Below are 14,937 nucleotides of genomic sequence, written 5' to 3'. Positions count from 1 at the left end.
AAAAGTCCTGTGTTTTAATTGTTAAAATAATTAATTTTATTTGGTTTAACAAAACGATATTTGATTCGCTCGTACTTTATTACATACAATCCTACCCCTAACATTGTCTAGAAATTTTAGTATCCGATCGCTTTACTATCACTTTCATCACTATCACATCCATTAAATTTTCGAACATGCATTAGAACTTTGTCACTTTTTCTCAGTGTAGCGAATGCGTCTGGCGTAGATTTTTTGGGTGGGCGCGGTTCAGAGCAGCCAGCCAGTTTCGAAGGCTGTGCCCCAAACACACCTTTCAACAATCGACTGCTGGGTGCGTGTGCAGCTTCGCCCCAATCTGGTGGCCATAAAGTCGAGACATGGAAGCATGGGGACATGGAGACATGGGTGCATGGAGACATGGGAGGCACTGGTGCTCATGCGGCCACCACACACCTGATACGTCCGGCCACCCGGTTAAGGCCCAAATAATTCGCTTTCGAATTGAACTTTTTTGTCACGACAACAACGACGGCGATTCAGCCGGCGTGGGACCAGTTTGGTGCTTTGGTCCGGCACAGTCCTCCCAGACTCCCAGACATGCGTGAACCGCAGAGCCGCACCCTCCTCCTCCTCCAGCTCCTGCAGCTTGGCCGGCTCCTCCTTCACCTCCTCCGGAGCAGCCCCTTGTGATTGCCATGGGCAGTGGAACGAAAAATGAATTATTTTATATTTGTCGCGATCGATGCGAGTATTTCGCATAGGCACAGGCCATTACAGACTCCACACGCATGCGCACTTTTTAGTTGTTTATTATTTTGTGTGTCTTGCTGCGCTTTTTGCATAAATATCTGATGGCAGGCGGCGGCAGGCGGCAGACGGAGGCTGTGGCAGATTTTTTGGGCTCGCGTCTATGGGAGGCCTATAAAAAGCAATTGTCGTGCGGCCACAGAACCACAGATCGAGTTCATTTGTCAGTCGAGCAGCAGTAGTCCTCCAGTTCTCCACGACTCCATCGCAAAAGCACTCCAAGCACACACCCGTTCAGAATGGCACAGAAACTGATCCTCGTCCTGAGCGCCCTGGTGGCGGTGTCCACCGCCGTGGTGGTTCCTGGTCCCGGACTGGCACTGCCCGCCTATCCATCGTACCCGGCGCTGGCCAAGGTGGCTGCTCCTCTGGTGGCCAAGGTGGCGGGTCCGGAGCCCTACGATCCCAATCCCCAGTACACCTTCAGCTACGATGTTCATGTGAGTAAAGCTTCATAGGCAGCACTGCATAGTCACCTTAGTCACTTAGTCACCTCATAAAAAGCAATGCCAATTCAGAAAACTGCATCAGCATTTTATTGCTTTATTGAGCAACTGGTATGCAAATTCTGAGTTTGCCAGACACTTTTATGAGGTGTTTATGGAAGCTTAGAACTATTAAATTGTACATATTGGTTGAGCCAGTTATGTATTTGCAACAAGTGGCACTTTGAAATGCCTTCTAGGATAATTCAGATTTTCAAAAAAAATATTCTTAGTTACGTAATGTTTTCTGTTCTTTGTAGAGTCAGGAATTTCTTGTAATCCTTTGAGTTATTTGATGTGAAGTATTTCATTGAAGTAATTTTTTTACGAAACGAAATTAACAGCTTTAAAAGGACTTACAACTATCCTTTGCTAATCCAACATCTTCTTTCTGCTCACCAGGATGGCTCCACTGGCGACGTGAAGAGCCAGCAGGAGACCCGCAGCGGAGATGTGGTGCAGGGTGCCTACTCCCTGATCGAGGCCGATGGAACCCGCCGCATTGTGGAGTACACCGCCGATCCCGTGCACGGATTCAACGCAGTGGTGCGCCGCGAGGGAGCCGTGGTGAAGGCTGTGGCTCCGGTGGCCAAGGTTCTGGCCCCGTCTCCGCTGCTCCATGCCGCACCCCTGGTGGCCAAGCTGCCCGCCTATGGACCGGCTCTGGCGCCCGCCTACCCGGCTCTGGCCCACGGATACGGACCGGCTTTGGCTCCCGCCTATGGACCAGCTCTGCCCAAGCTGGCACTGCCCGCTCTACCCGCCCTGTCGCCCCTGGGCTACCACTAAGTCAGATGAATGGATGTAATCCCCTCGAATAATGCCGACCTCTTGCCGCAACCGTAAAATGGACACATCGCGACCAACTTCTCCTGCCACATGGCCTCCACTTGTTAATGGGAGCTCATGGGCTGAACATAGTCGATAGTAGTTGTAGTATTAGTGGAAATGAAAGCGATTTATCGAAATATGTACATACGAATATTCACGGACAGCGGATACCGATGGCCCAGTTCTTGGGATCTTGCGGATCCAATGTACCCTCATCTACACTCACACATTCTCGAGGCCTTTCATTTATGTTTCTTGTCTTCTTAATCTTAAGGCTGTTTGACCGCGATAAAAACTCTATAATCCCCAACTCACAATCCCCGTTTCGATTCTTATTTAACCCGAGCCTGTGCACTCGAGTAGAACTCGCAGAATGAGAAACGAGATTGCAATAAACGAACCGACGCTATGCAAATGGAAAGTCGATGCAGTTTTCTTTTACGAGCTGAAACACTGGGAGGAATTTATAAAAAAAACGCAGTCCTTGAGTTTCAAAGGAGAGTTTCAAAAAGCTATTGCTTGGAAATAATATAGAAATTTCAAAATATGATTGAAGATCAGTAGGAGTAAAAGAATTTGCAGCTACATAAGCTGAAAACAACATATTTGGTGGAAAGTTTTGATTGTATCAAATGCATTCATAGCCAAATAAATCGCTCATTGTGAACTGAAGAGTTAGTTATTAACAATATTATTTTGGCTATAGGCCAAAACTAGCTTGTTAAATGTTTACGCTTAATAAAGTCATAGCTACAGCAGCCATTAAATGCATTTAAAGATTGAATTTAGTTTTAAATTGAAAGATAAACGCTGTTATTAGAACCAAAGTGTCATTATTCAGTGGCGGCTTAGACTTTGACTCTGGCAACACATGAATTCCATGTTAATTTTGGGACATGTAATAGATTTCTGAGTTGTTCGTTGTCCGTGAGTGGTTCGACCTTAGAACAGAACAAGCCCCACCTGCGCGTGGGTCACCCACCGGGCTACCGATGCAGTGCAGTTGGTGGTGCCATGGCACTTGGCCTCCAATGGAGCGCTGGCTAATCGCTCAAGGTTCGGGCCACGCACCACAGAAAACTGCGTAATTCTCGAATTACGAGTCAATGCAAAGTGGTCTAAATGCAATTTATGGGCTCAGTTGGAGCACCACACTGCGCCGCCATCCGATTGCCAATCGATCTGATCGAGTAATTGGCAACTGGCCACCGGGCACAATAAAGAGAACTAGAACTGGAAATCACCCCGCCTTTGGATGCGGATAATTCGATCCGTTCGAGAACTGACCTCCATGGGAATGGTGTAAAGTGAAGTGGACCCCACCTCGTCTGCACATCTGCATGGGCGCCTTCAATTATGCGCATATTTGTTATGCTATTTATGTAAAAATGTATGGATCGCATAATGAGTTTTCGTTACATTTGCACTTGCATAATGTCGACGGGCCTTTGTTGCAATCGACATTAAACGCTTTTGATGATTTAATAAAATTAAATTGAAATGTTAATCGCGACACGGCATGGGCGGGAAAGTGGAGGGGCCGATCCAAAAGACATGGGCGAAAGCGTAAGACAATGGGCGAGCTGCAGCTCCAAACAGTCGGTGCCACAGTGGGCCCAAAATGCTCGGGGGCTACCAAAATACCAAAATATATATAGCGAACACTATATACAAATTAGTGAAGTAGGAACATTAGTGAATGATTTTTACTGCTGTCCAATTGTCTTGATTATTTATAATTTAATTTGGCTGCAATTCCACAAATCTGGATCATAGAAAACATAATCATAATCTTAATCTTATAAAACATAATCATATAGAACTTAACTTAATAATCACTTAATCATTTAAAACTTAACCTAATAATAACTTAATCTTATAAAATATAATAATAGCAAACTTAATCTTATAAAATCGTAATCATATAGAACTTAATCATATAGAACTTAATCATATAAAATCTTAATCTTATAAAACTTATTCTTAATCTCTTATCATATAGAACTTAATCATATAGAACTTAACCTAATAATAACTTAATCATATAAAACTTAATCATATAAAACTTAATCTAATAATAACTTAATCATATAAAACATAATAATAGCAAACTTAATATTATAAAACTTAATCATTTAAAACTTAACCTAATAATAACTTAACCATTGAAAACTTAATCATATAAAACATAATAATAGCAAACTTAATCTTATAAAATCCTAATCTTTTAAAACTTAATCATATAGAACTTAACCTAATAATAACTTAATCTTATAACACTTAATCACAGAAAACTTAATCTTATAAAATACTAATCTTTTAAAACTTAATCATATAGAACTTAACCTAATAATAACTTATTCTTATAAAACTTAATCATATAAAACTTAATCATAGAAAACTTAATCTTATAAAATCTTAATCTTATAAAATCCTAATCTTATAAAATTTAATCATATAGAACTTAATCATATAGAACTTAACCTAATAATAACTTAATCTTATAAAACTTAATCATAGAAAACTTAATCTTATAAAATCTTAATCATATAGAACTTAACCTAATAATAAATAATAACTAAATCATAGAAAACTTAATCATATATAGTATATTAATTAATAATGTTTTAAAAATAAATAAGTAGCCTACATCAGGGCGCACGTGAACATAAATATATAATTTAATAAACTACCTTCTATACCAAGTCAGGTCCATGATGCACTGCATCCACAATGACGACAGGATACCCACATGGCCTCTGGAACACCTATCACACACACAAACACACAAACTACTACTTTTACTACCACATCTTAGCTTCCGGTCAACTGACTTGTGAGCTGTCAGAGCTGGTATCCCATGAGGATTGAGTCAGAACTGATTGGGAATTATAAGTATTGGTGGACGAAATTTTTTTTACATTACATTAGTTATGTAAAATTATGTAAATTAAGTAAATTACAATGTACACAAAATAACTTTTAATATGTTTAATGTTTTGCGTTGAATGTTACCTATGTTTCAATGTTGCAAATTTATTGTTGCATTTTAATGTTGCAAATTCATTGTTGCATGTTTAATGTTGCAAATTTAATGTTTCAAATTCAATGTGGCTAATTCACTGTTGCATGTTTAATGTTGCAAATTCAATGTTGCAAATTCAATGTTGCAAATTTAATGTTTCAAGTTTAATGTTTCAAATTCAATGTTGCAAATTCAATATTGCAAATTTAATGTTTCATGTTCAATGTTACTTGTTAAATAAGTAATTTTTTTTTATTTAATTTTTACATACACATTTATACATAAACACAATGTGACACCTGAGCAGATTGAGTTGAATATAACTATAAAATAGTTTTGCATAGTTTCATAATAAAATGACCAGTCTAGACTCAGGCAATATGATAATCTCAACATTTGACCACTAATCTCAGATCAGTGAATAGATTTTGATGAGATTTTCAGCCAAAGGTGCGACCATAAATACGCATCGGATTATCACCGATTTGTGGCATTGTTTTTGACGGATTTCACCCATTGTAGCAGTGGCACTACTAAACGTATTGTGGTTACCACCAGCCGAGTGTGTTGATGATCATGATGACTTTAATGCCGCTGCAGACTTTAATGATTGAGAGGGATTTGTTTGCATTTGGAAGTGAAATTAACACAGAGCGCGGCGGCTTCTGGCCATGTTTGAGTCTTCGAGTGGTTCGTTGTGGTCTTTGGGACCACGAGTGTGTGCCTCCAGGTGATTAAGTGATCACGCACACATGTAATGCGAGTATTTATTGTAACCGTGCACGCTGGCACGCTCGATTACAATTGTCGCCTCGAATGCGAGGCGGGCAATTAAAATGCTGAATTTCGCGTCATTTCATAATGGAATCGGGGCGGGCTCAGTGACGTTTACAGAGAGAGAAATCTCTGCTGTTGAATGAGGAAATTAAAACATATTTCCAAACAAGACAGTTGTATACTGGAAACTTGTATCACAGAAGAGTCAGAATTGATATAGCATTTTTAGAAACTATACTTTCGAAATCCCATAAGAAGTGGCACTTTGTTTAAAAGTTTCTGCCCAAATTCTTTAAATCTTTATAATCTTAGAAGTGACTTATGAAAATAAATAAATTTTCTTTCTGTGTAGTAATAAGTACCCAAGAGAAGTACTCACCCAGTGTACCATGGTCCGCGTGGGCCGTACAAGAAACGCTTGGCGGTCTTCCAGCGCTTCCGTATGTGACTGTCGATGGTCTTGTGCTGCAGTGCAGCCGCCTGCAGTCGCTGCATCTCCTCCACCTGGCGCACCTTCCACGGCATGTAGATCTTCTGCTGGAAGAGGCGCCTGTTCTCCGCCTGGTTTGTGGCCCTCTGCTTGGAGGCAGCCTTGCAGGACTCGTAGCATTCCGCCCAGAATCGGTTGATGGGCTCCCACAGATGCAACTCGATGTCGCGCTGGTAGCGATCGTACAGTGGCTTCACCTGAAAGTGTGAGAAATTCGAGATTAGTACACTGAAAGGAAAACCAACTATAACATCTCTATATCTTCAGCCTTAACCAGGCAAAAACATCTCAATTATTGAAACCTGTGTGGCTATTAATCATTAATGGCTATCTGGGATATCACTTGATAACAACGTAGATGTGCAAGAAACTTGTCTGCATAGAGGTTCTAAATTAACCAGAATCTAATTGAGAGTAATAGTTTAAACTAATAACATGATTAATTGCTAGATAAAATCCATTGCAATTGTGAAATTTTCTTTCAGTCTTCAGCGTGTAAGTTGAAGATCCAGATTGACGATTATGGCAGCTTGCATTTGTTTTCGCTTTCATTCGATTCAGGGGCACTCTTCGTGCGTATTCCAGATCCAACTGCTGGCCAGTCGCTCTGGTGGAGATCAGTCAGCATGTCCAAGTCCGCAAAGTCACGTCCGGTCAGGTTCAAGTTCAATGTGCAGATAGCCGCGGGCACAGGAAGCACTCGATTGCAGTTGTGCAAACCAGTTAGACGCGCTCCTCGATGGCTGTTTATTTGGCGTTTATTTAACGCCGATCTTTTCCAGATACCAGGCGTAGCCAGGAGGCATCCGCATGGCGCTGGTGGAGGCAGCACGGCGGGGATTCTTTGCATAATCCACCAGCGCCAAAACCTCGAGTGCCTCCAGCGAGCGTTCCAAGGCACTGGGCACACATGAATTAAATACAAATACATATAAAATAAAATAAAATGAAAATAAAAGAGCAGGGCAAAATATTTCTGGTAAAATCTCCGCCAGGTGGGTGCATCGGCAGCGACGCCGCTTTGTCATTCGACTGGTTCCAGCTGCGCCTCTTCGAGCCACAAAACCAGACCACTTTCTTGGCGCTCAGCTCAGTTGCCGAAAGAAAGTCCGACGAGTCGTGACCGACCGGGAGCCGCGTGGAAAATCTCCGTCTCGATCTTCAAAACTCCAGCGCCAACTTGGATTTTGGTTGAATTCGATTTTGGATTCGTAGTTGGAGTCGGGAGTCGAAAGTTGTGTGTTGATGTTCGCGTCGATTTTGGAATTTATTTTTCCAAACGCCACCACAGCGTAGATTTTAGTTCGCGCTTTGTCTGCCGCTCAAAATGTGCAATTTGTTTTGGCTTTCGGCCTGTTTTGTAAGCTATTAAATAATATGTGAATTAATTATGCTGCCATCTCATGTGTGCTGTCTGTGATATTAGCTAGAGCAAATATTGGACTTTGAATTCAAGTCAAGGATATCATAAATGCAACTAAGCAAAGATAAAGTTTAGTGTTTGCATAGCCCATTCAAAACTGTTATCCTTGTGTTCAAAAATTAGATTGTAGATCAACAACTTATCAATTTAAGAGTAAATTGGTCCAACCAGTTTTAAAGTTGACACACCCCAAACGACAGGCTTACAAATACTTAAAGATTATTAAAAGAATAATAATCCCAATGCTTTAATGTTATGATAACTAATTCTGCTTTAAGTCCAGTTTATTTTATTAGGAAACTTATTATAGCCACTTTCAAGCTTTGGTAACCCCAGTGTCAACTAGTCATTCCCAAAAACAAAAGCCAGAAAAGTAACTGGGCACGGACTCGCAAACCTAAACCTGGCGATGATCATGTTCAAAGCCTGTCTCCTTCGGGTGACCAGTTCCATGTGCTCCCCAGCCAACTCCTGCACTCCTCCATCGTTTGGATTGCGTGAGAGCAGCCAGCCGGCAAGGTCCCCGCATCGATGCAACAATTACGAGGAGCCTGGCAAGCAAGACTCGTGACTTGGCTGCGGCAGCCACTGGTGAAGGTGATGGCAACTGTGTTACGTGTAAAAAGCTAGGGAAACTGGGAGCCAGAGAGGCACTGAGGCGGAAGCCAGCGCCGAGAGCTAGTGAGTCTTGGATGGAAAGTCAAAGGTTGGCCACATAAGACAAAACCACACAGAGATGACAGCATTTAAGTTTGGAGGGAGAAAGTTGATTTGTCTGATGACCTTTTTTTTGCGGAAGATTAACCCACTCACCCTTTACCTTTTATATATCCCCTTTCCCCCTAGTTGGCCCTCTGTCTGCCCCTCGCCCTCAGCGAACCCAATGCCACCAGTGTTGAGGTGTTGCCACCTAAGACTGAGCCACCAAAAGCAGAGCTGGTGCCCACGGCGGAGAAACTAATCCGATACCGCCGTCAGCCACCCTACGCCGTGATCAAGCGCTCCAAGCTGCGCCGGCGGACTAAGGGTCATCCCAAGATTAAGTACGGACCACCACCGCCGCACATTCGCTATGCGAAACCCTCATTCCCAACGCATGTCGAGGAGCCCAGCTTCTCGCTGGATGACTTTCAGCACCTGAAGTTCGATGGTGCGGACTTTAAGATACCCACTTCCAGCTACGAAGCGCAGTCCATGGATCTGGACTTCTACAATCACGATACGGAACCGGATCTCTATGGAGCACACAAATTCCCAAGCCTGGACTTTGGCTTGGTCACCACTCATGAGCATGTTCCCCACCAGAAGTACGGCTTGCCTCCTGCACAGCAGAGCTTCCAGCCTGATCACTCTTTTGCTACGCACTATGAGCCTCCTCCCGCTCCGGCTCATCCGCCGGCTACTCGCTATGGAGTACCCGATGCACCAGCTCCAGTGCCCAGCTATACGCATCAGGATCTGCCAGCTCCGGACTCGTATTCCATATACGAGCAGAAGATTCCCAATGTGGGCTACCATCAGAACTTTGCGGAACCACCCAAGCATAAACCTAAACATGGTTCCATCAATAATCCCAACTTTGAGATTGCCTATTCTCCGCCCGCATTTGAGATCAGCACTTCCTATCAGTCCAATCACCAGCAGAGCTATGTACCACCCCATCCTCCGTCATCTCATGATGGGTTTGCGGAGCCACCGTCCAATAACTATGTGAAGACTCCCCAGCATCCGCCAACAAATAGCTATGCACCACCCCAACATCCTTCTTCGAGCTACGACCAGCCTCCACAGCATCCGCCTCCCAGCTACAGCCAGCCTCCCCAGCATCCACCCTCCAGTTATGATCCGCCTGCTCAACATCCCTCATCCAGTTATGATCCGCCTGCTCAACATCCCTCATCCAGTTATAATCAACCTCCCTCCTCCAGTTACGATCAACCTCCCCAACATCCCTCCTCCAGCTACGATCAACCTCCCCAGCATCCTTCCTCCAGTTATGATCAACCACCCCAGGAGCACCCAAACTCCTACCAACATCCTCCTTCATCCACATACGATCAGCCACCTCAGCATCCTCCTTCAAACTATGTGTCCTCCGACTCCCATTCCATCAATACTTATCCGCAGGACGACTACGCACCACCGTCGCAGGAGCTGCCCTTGAATCCACACCACAAGTTTCCTAGTTTCGATTTTCCCAAATCCAGCTACGAAGTGCCCATCTACGATCCCGTTCCCTTCGAGGCCTCCAATCGCGATGAACAGGAGTCATATCCACCCATCTTGGCATCCTCTCCCGATCTGAATGAGATAACTTCAGATGCCCATGCCGCTGGTAGTTCCAAGCGGCGAAAGAGGAAGCGAAAGCCCGCTGCTGGAGTTGTGCCCGCCAAGCATACCCTTGATGTTCCTGAGCTTCAGCAGGCCTACGACGCGGATAGCCACTTGGGGGAGTCGAACGAAAATGCAGATACGGATGCGAATAGCTCTCACTATGTGGAGAGGAAGCAGAGTTTCTTCAACTTTGTCACGCCCACAACCACGACGTCGACGACGACTCCGGCACCTTGGACTCCAATGAGGGGCAGGAGTGGTACGACCCGCACGGCATTCATACCCACCATTGTTACCAGTACTCCGGGAACTCCCACCACCGATCGCAGTAGAAGTCGCGGCTCTTCTCGGTATCGCAAAAACCAGCAACCTGTGAATCCCAGTTCACCCGATCCAACCACCACCAGCGTTCGCATCGATCAATCCCACTCGCAAAGCTATTACGATGGAACCATTGCACCACCGACCAGGCAACAGTTTTCACCCACCATCGGAGGACGTGGCACGAGACCTACGAGACCGAGTTACGTTAGAAACCACGGCCCAGTGTCACCACTGGCACTGCAGCCCGCAGATGGAAGGGGTCCACCCACATCCAAGCGAACCACCAAGGGCGTCTTCGATACGACGCTGTTCAAGAGTCCCCTCAGTGATCGAGAAATGGAGAGAAATCTCCATGGGCTGCGTCAGAACTTGCCAAAAAATCACAAACTATACTGAATTCTCAACGGAATCAAAAGGAGGCATAGCTTAAAGACTTTTAAATAGTGCTAAGTTCTTTAAAATATGTTAATACGTTTTGTCCCTAGACTTAGGCTAATAATGTTGAATATATATTTAAATAATAAATAGATCGAGTTCCAAGTAAAACTTAAATTTTTGTCAATTACTTACCATTCGTTCAATGAAGTTCCTCCACTTTTTGCTGGTGCTGTACATTTGGAAATCATTGAAAAAGACGGGACCAGAGGAAGTTGAGGGCAGATCAGGTAGAGTGGAATCCAAATTGAAGGCTATGCGGCATTTCTCCAGCAGTGCTTTCATCACAGGCATCAGGAATGAGTACTCTTCCGGATTGCCAACTAAACAAACAAATGTTCAAACAAACGTTTAGCATTAAAAAATTAATAATAATAATTAATAATGTTCAAACAAACGTTTAGCATTAAAAAATTAATAATATATGTTAGGAACCAACCTTCAATGGCATTATCCAGAGCTCGGTTGATGCTAAATAGAAGATACGACAGCTCCGCGGGATCTTCCGTAGAACGACTTTGGAGTATAGCATGCAGCTTGGCCGTTGCCATGGCAACAATACCGGGATTCGGATGATGCGAGCACTTGAGCAAAAGACCCAAACACAAACGAATCATATCCGACCAATCGTCGGAGGAGCCCTGTTGGAAGATCATCAGGGCGTCCAGCAATGCTAGCACACCATCCAAAAGTTTCGTAGAGCACTTCTTGGACTCATCTTCGTTTGAGCCCAGAACCACCAATTCATAAACCATGCGCAGGATGTGTGATGCATTCTCCTGATTGACTAGCGTTTGACTGCCGTGCTCCGATAGATCGAAGAGAGAGGCCTGCACGGCCATCTCCAAGATGCGTAGGCGCAGCGAGAGATGCGAAGTAATCAACTCGTTGTTCAGAGCCAGCAAATTAATGCAGCCCAGCACCTGGCCACGCTCCTGCCAGCACTGCGGATGATCGTTAGGGATGCCGCGCCAGAAAATGTTGAATAGCGTGTTTGAGACTAGATAAACCAACTGTTCCTCGGTGTCCACGTCGCCATCGGCCACAAAGTCAAAGGCGGAGGTGCTCTGTTGGCAAAAATATCATTAAGAGAGAGTATTTAAAATACATTAAAGCGTCGCTTACCTCCAAGGAGTCACTTTTCTTGGGAGGACCATGAGGCGACTGCGAGGAGGTGTCGGAGCTTAAAGATTCCTCGCGCTGAATCGAAGGCGTCTGTGGACCATCAGCAGTGTCCGTCGAGCTGCCCAACGTCAGGGACTCGAAAGTGTCCTGCAGATCATGAGTGGTTTGTCGAATGACCGAAAACAAACTGTTAGCATTTTCAACCACAGCTCCAGAGACAGATTCAGCCAATTCTAAAATTTAAATACATTAGCATAGTTCACAGTGCGTTAGGGTAGAAGTTACCTTTGATTTCACTCTCGATAACTGTGGCTGCTTCTGTAACACTAGCTTGGATTTCGTTTAGTATTAGGCCACTGTCGCTCAGCTCCTCTTGCTGCTGCTGCTGCAATTGTGCGAGGCCAATCTCCTGCTCGGAAAATGTAATGAGATCGGCCTGCGCCAGGAAGTTTGAGTTGTCTTCCAACAGCACGTCGAGATTTATACCAAAACTGCGACGCTTCTCCTCGTCTGGCGGAGAACTGGTTAAAGGTTTGCGGATGAGCAGACGGGCAATGGACTCCTGCCATCCCGTTTGCCTTGCCATCGCTACTGTGGACTGCTGCTTGACGAAGGTGGTTTGAAGCAGTCGTTTGGCGATCTCCAGTTTCACGGGAAGATCACAGCTGCTCACATGGTAGACCAGAAATATAAGACCGGCATAGTCAGGCTGTAATCCCAGCATTTCATCAACCAAATGAAACAGGATTGTAGAGCTCAGGGAGAGCGGTGTAATGAAAGAGAAAAATCCTGGGAACATGCTCTGCTCGGTAGTCTGATCGTACAATCGAAGCACTTGCTTATACTTCTGATGCACACGCGATGTGGCCAACAGTCCGCTAATAAACTGCAATTATATAGTATATGTTATATAACTATCGGGATAAATCATATATGTAATATTACCCTTATTGCTGCCTCCTGAATCTCATTACTGTAGCTCTTGTCCACGAAGAAGTTGTATATAAGATTGGCCGACTGAGGCTCGTGCAGAAGTAGAACCATCTGATCCTTGCAGTTCTTACCGCGCACATAGAAGGTCATCATTTCAAGGAACTCCACAAGTACGACATCTTGCCGTACAGAAGCCAGAAACGTAATCATCGAATTGACCTCCTTTATGTTAACTTCTTTTTGCAGATAAAACTTAATGATGCCGAAGAGCGTGGCTCGAATGGTTTTAGCATCGTCATCGCTGATGCTGTCCGGTGTGGAGTAGTATTGACGCACCACGTCCAGCACAAACTGGACGGCATAACGCTTGCGGAAGAACTTTCTGTCATTTTTAATCATGGCACTGAGGTATTGGGCGTGTCCCAGGGTTATTTGAAACTGCAGACGCGACCAAATAGCAAAGTCGAAGACAATGTGAGCATACAAAGCGTCCAACAGCTGTCCACCTGCTTCCGCCTTATGTCCCTGCAGCGACTCCATCAGCAGGTGGGTGGCCATCAGCGCATTAACATCGAATAAAGATGGCGGACAGCGTTGGAGCATTGTGCCCACAATGGCCAGACATTCGCTACTCAGCAGTTGTTCTTGGTTTGTTTCGTGCTCATGTGTGAGGTAGCGCAGCAGGCACAGAAAACTGGCCAGCGGATGTTGCAGCATTTTCCACTCGGTGTATGAGTTCGAGGATAGCATCTCCCAGTCAGTGAACTCTTCAGCCGAGGGCGTCGGTGCGCAGGACAAGGACTCCTCGCTTACACTGCCAATAGAGATGTCTGTCGTCTGATCCGATGTGATTAGCCTATGCAGCATGGGTAATATTGCACTGATACCTCCGATACTATTGATTGTCTCCTGGATCTTAACAATTTTGCAGTGCTGAGCATTAATCCTTCCTGGATACTTTCCTCCTGGTATCAAGTCCTGGCAGGTTCCATGCCACACTGCTCCCGGAGCGTAACAGAAAACAAAGCGCGAGTTGAGTTCCAGGAGATCATTGTCCTGTGAGAAAATGGAACTGAAGTTGGAGCCCGCGTCGAAAATTGTTTTTAAGCTGGTGGTTGGATCCGCCAGAAGAACACCGCCCAGGTGTCCATTAAGACAAGTTTGCTCTCCAAACACAGTATCCTGCATTCCGATGGGAAAGTTCTTCACATTAGGATCAAATGCCGTCTGTGTGCGCATCGGTAAGGTGAAGTAGTTTGAAACCTAATAGGATAAACTTGGTTAGAAACGGAAAATTAAACCAAAATCTTGATTCATACATTTGCAGACAGGGTTCGCTCAAGTAGGCTTGGGAGCATTCCTTTGTAGCCACTGGATCCGCTCTCCTGGGATGAAGACCTGGGCATAATCCCAGTCTTAGCTACTTCACCTGGTTGTGGTGGAGCCACCACTGCGCCGATGGAGCAGACAGTAAATGGTTCATTAACTGCCTGAACTTTTAGGGTGGCACTCAGCTTCTGAACAAAATCCACATAGATGTTAATCTGACTATATGAAAATGGTCGTTTTGGGGGCGTTATGGCCACGGTAAGGTAATGCCATTGGCCATCCATAAGTGTTTTGGTGGCAGTAGAGGAAGTGAGGTATTCCCGCCGAGTCAATGCGGCAACCACAACGTTTCCATTTGGCTGCACAAAGACCTCGAAACCACTGCCACTGGCTGTCTGTAGTGTAAGCAGCATTCGCCGACTGTTTGACTGCTCCTTCACTTGATTGAATCGAACCAGAATGTGAAAGATGAAGCCATATGAGCCGGATATAGTCCAGTTACGAATATCGGGTACAAGAATGCCATCCGTCGGTTGCTCAATTGAAAAGAACTCGGCGCATGAATTGCTGCCTCTTAAACTCTGCAAAGCAATTACAACTAGAGTCTGGAAGAAAATTGATAATTAATAAGAATTCG

General features: G+C 44.6%; 3 protein-coding genes across 5 annotated transcripts in view; 2 read left to right on the top strand and 1 right to left on the bottom strand.

The window, feature by feature from the left end:
• Positions 1–14,937, bottom strand: part of LOC6532924 (neurobeachin-like protein 1) — a 32,431-nt gene that overhangs the window by 14,480 nt on the left and 3,014 nt on the right. For all 3 annotated transcript variants that reach the window (XM_015194220.3, XM_039374017.2, XM_002093624.4), the window contains 7 exons: positions 14,291–14,905; positions 12,984–14,234; positions 12,324–12,924; positions 12,039–12,271; positions 11,353–11,980; positions 11,049–11,236; positions 6,287–6,594 (listed from right to left, as the gene is read on the bottom strand). In XM_015194220.3, coding sequence (XP_015049706.1) covers positions 6,287–6,594; positions 11,049–11,236; positions 11,353–11,980; positions 12,039–12,271; positions 12,324–12,924; positions 12,984–14,234; positions 14,291–14,905 — 3,824 coding nt within the window. The remainder of the gene's footprint in view (positions 1–6,286; positions 6,595–11,048; positions 11,237–11,352; positions 11,981–12,038; positions 12,272–12,323; positions 12,925–12,983; positions 14,235–14,290; positions 14,906–14,937) is intronic.
• On the top strand, positions 5–2,526 carry LOC6532927 (larval cuticle protein A2B). The gene is made up of 2 exons (XM_002093627.3): positions 5–1,229; positions 1,677–2,526. The coding sequence occupies exons 1-2, from the start codon at positions 1,029–1,031 to the stop codon at positions 2,061–2,063; spliced, it is 588 nt and encodes a 195-aa protein (XP_002093663.1). The 5' UTR covers positions 5–1,028; the 3' UTR covers positions 2,064–2,526.
• LOC6532925 (extensin) lies at positions 6,613–11,003 on the top strand. Its single transcript, XM_039374018.2, has 2 exons — positions 6,613–7,757; positions 8,667–11,003. The coding sequence occupies exons 1-2, from the start codon at positions 7,725–7,727 to the stop codon at positions 10,872–10,874; spliced, it is 2,241 nt and encodes a 746-aa protein (XP_039229952.1). The 5' UTR covers positions 6,613–7,724; the 3' UTR covers positions 10,875–11,003.

Source organism: Drosophila yakuba, chromosome 3L, assembly GCF_016746365.2.
Source record: "Drosophila yakuba strain Tai18E2 chromosome 3L, Prin_Dyak_Tai18E2_2.1, whole genome shotgun sequence".
NCBI classification, from domain to species: domain Eukaryota; kingdom Metazoa; phylum Arthropoda; class Insecta; order Diptera; family Drosophilidae; genus Drosophila; species Drosophila yakuba.
The sequence above is the reverse complement of the archived record's forward strand: the minus strand, read 5'-3'. Positions and strand labels throughout refer to the sequence as shown.

Coding starts and splice junctions, on each gene's coding strand:
- LOC6532927 (XM_002093627.3), top strand. CDS start 1,029: ATGGCACAGAAACTGATCCTCGTCCTGAGCGCCCTGGTGGCGGTGTCC. Junction 1,230..1,676: donor CCTTCAGCTACGATGTTCAT/GTGAGTAAAGCT, acceptor TCTGCTCACCAG/GATGGCTCCACTGGCGACGT.
- LOC6532925 (XM_039374018.2), top strand. CDS start 7,725: ATGTGCAATTTGTTTTGGCTTTCGGCCTGTTTT. Junction 7,758..8,666: donor TTTGGCTTTCGGCCTGTTTT/GTAAGCTATTAA, acceptor CTTTCCCCCTAG/TTGGCCCTCTGTCTGCCCCT.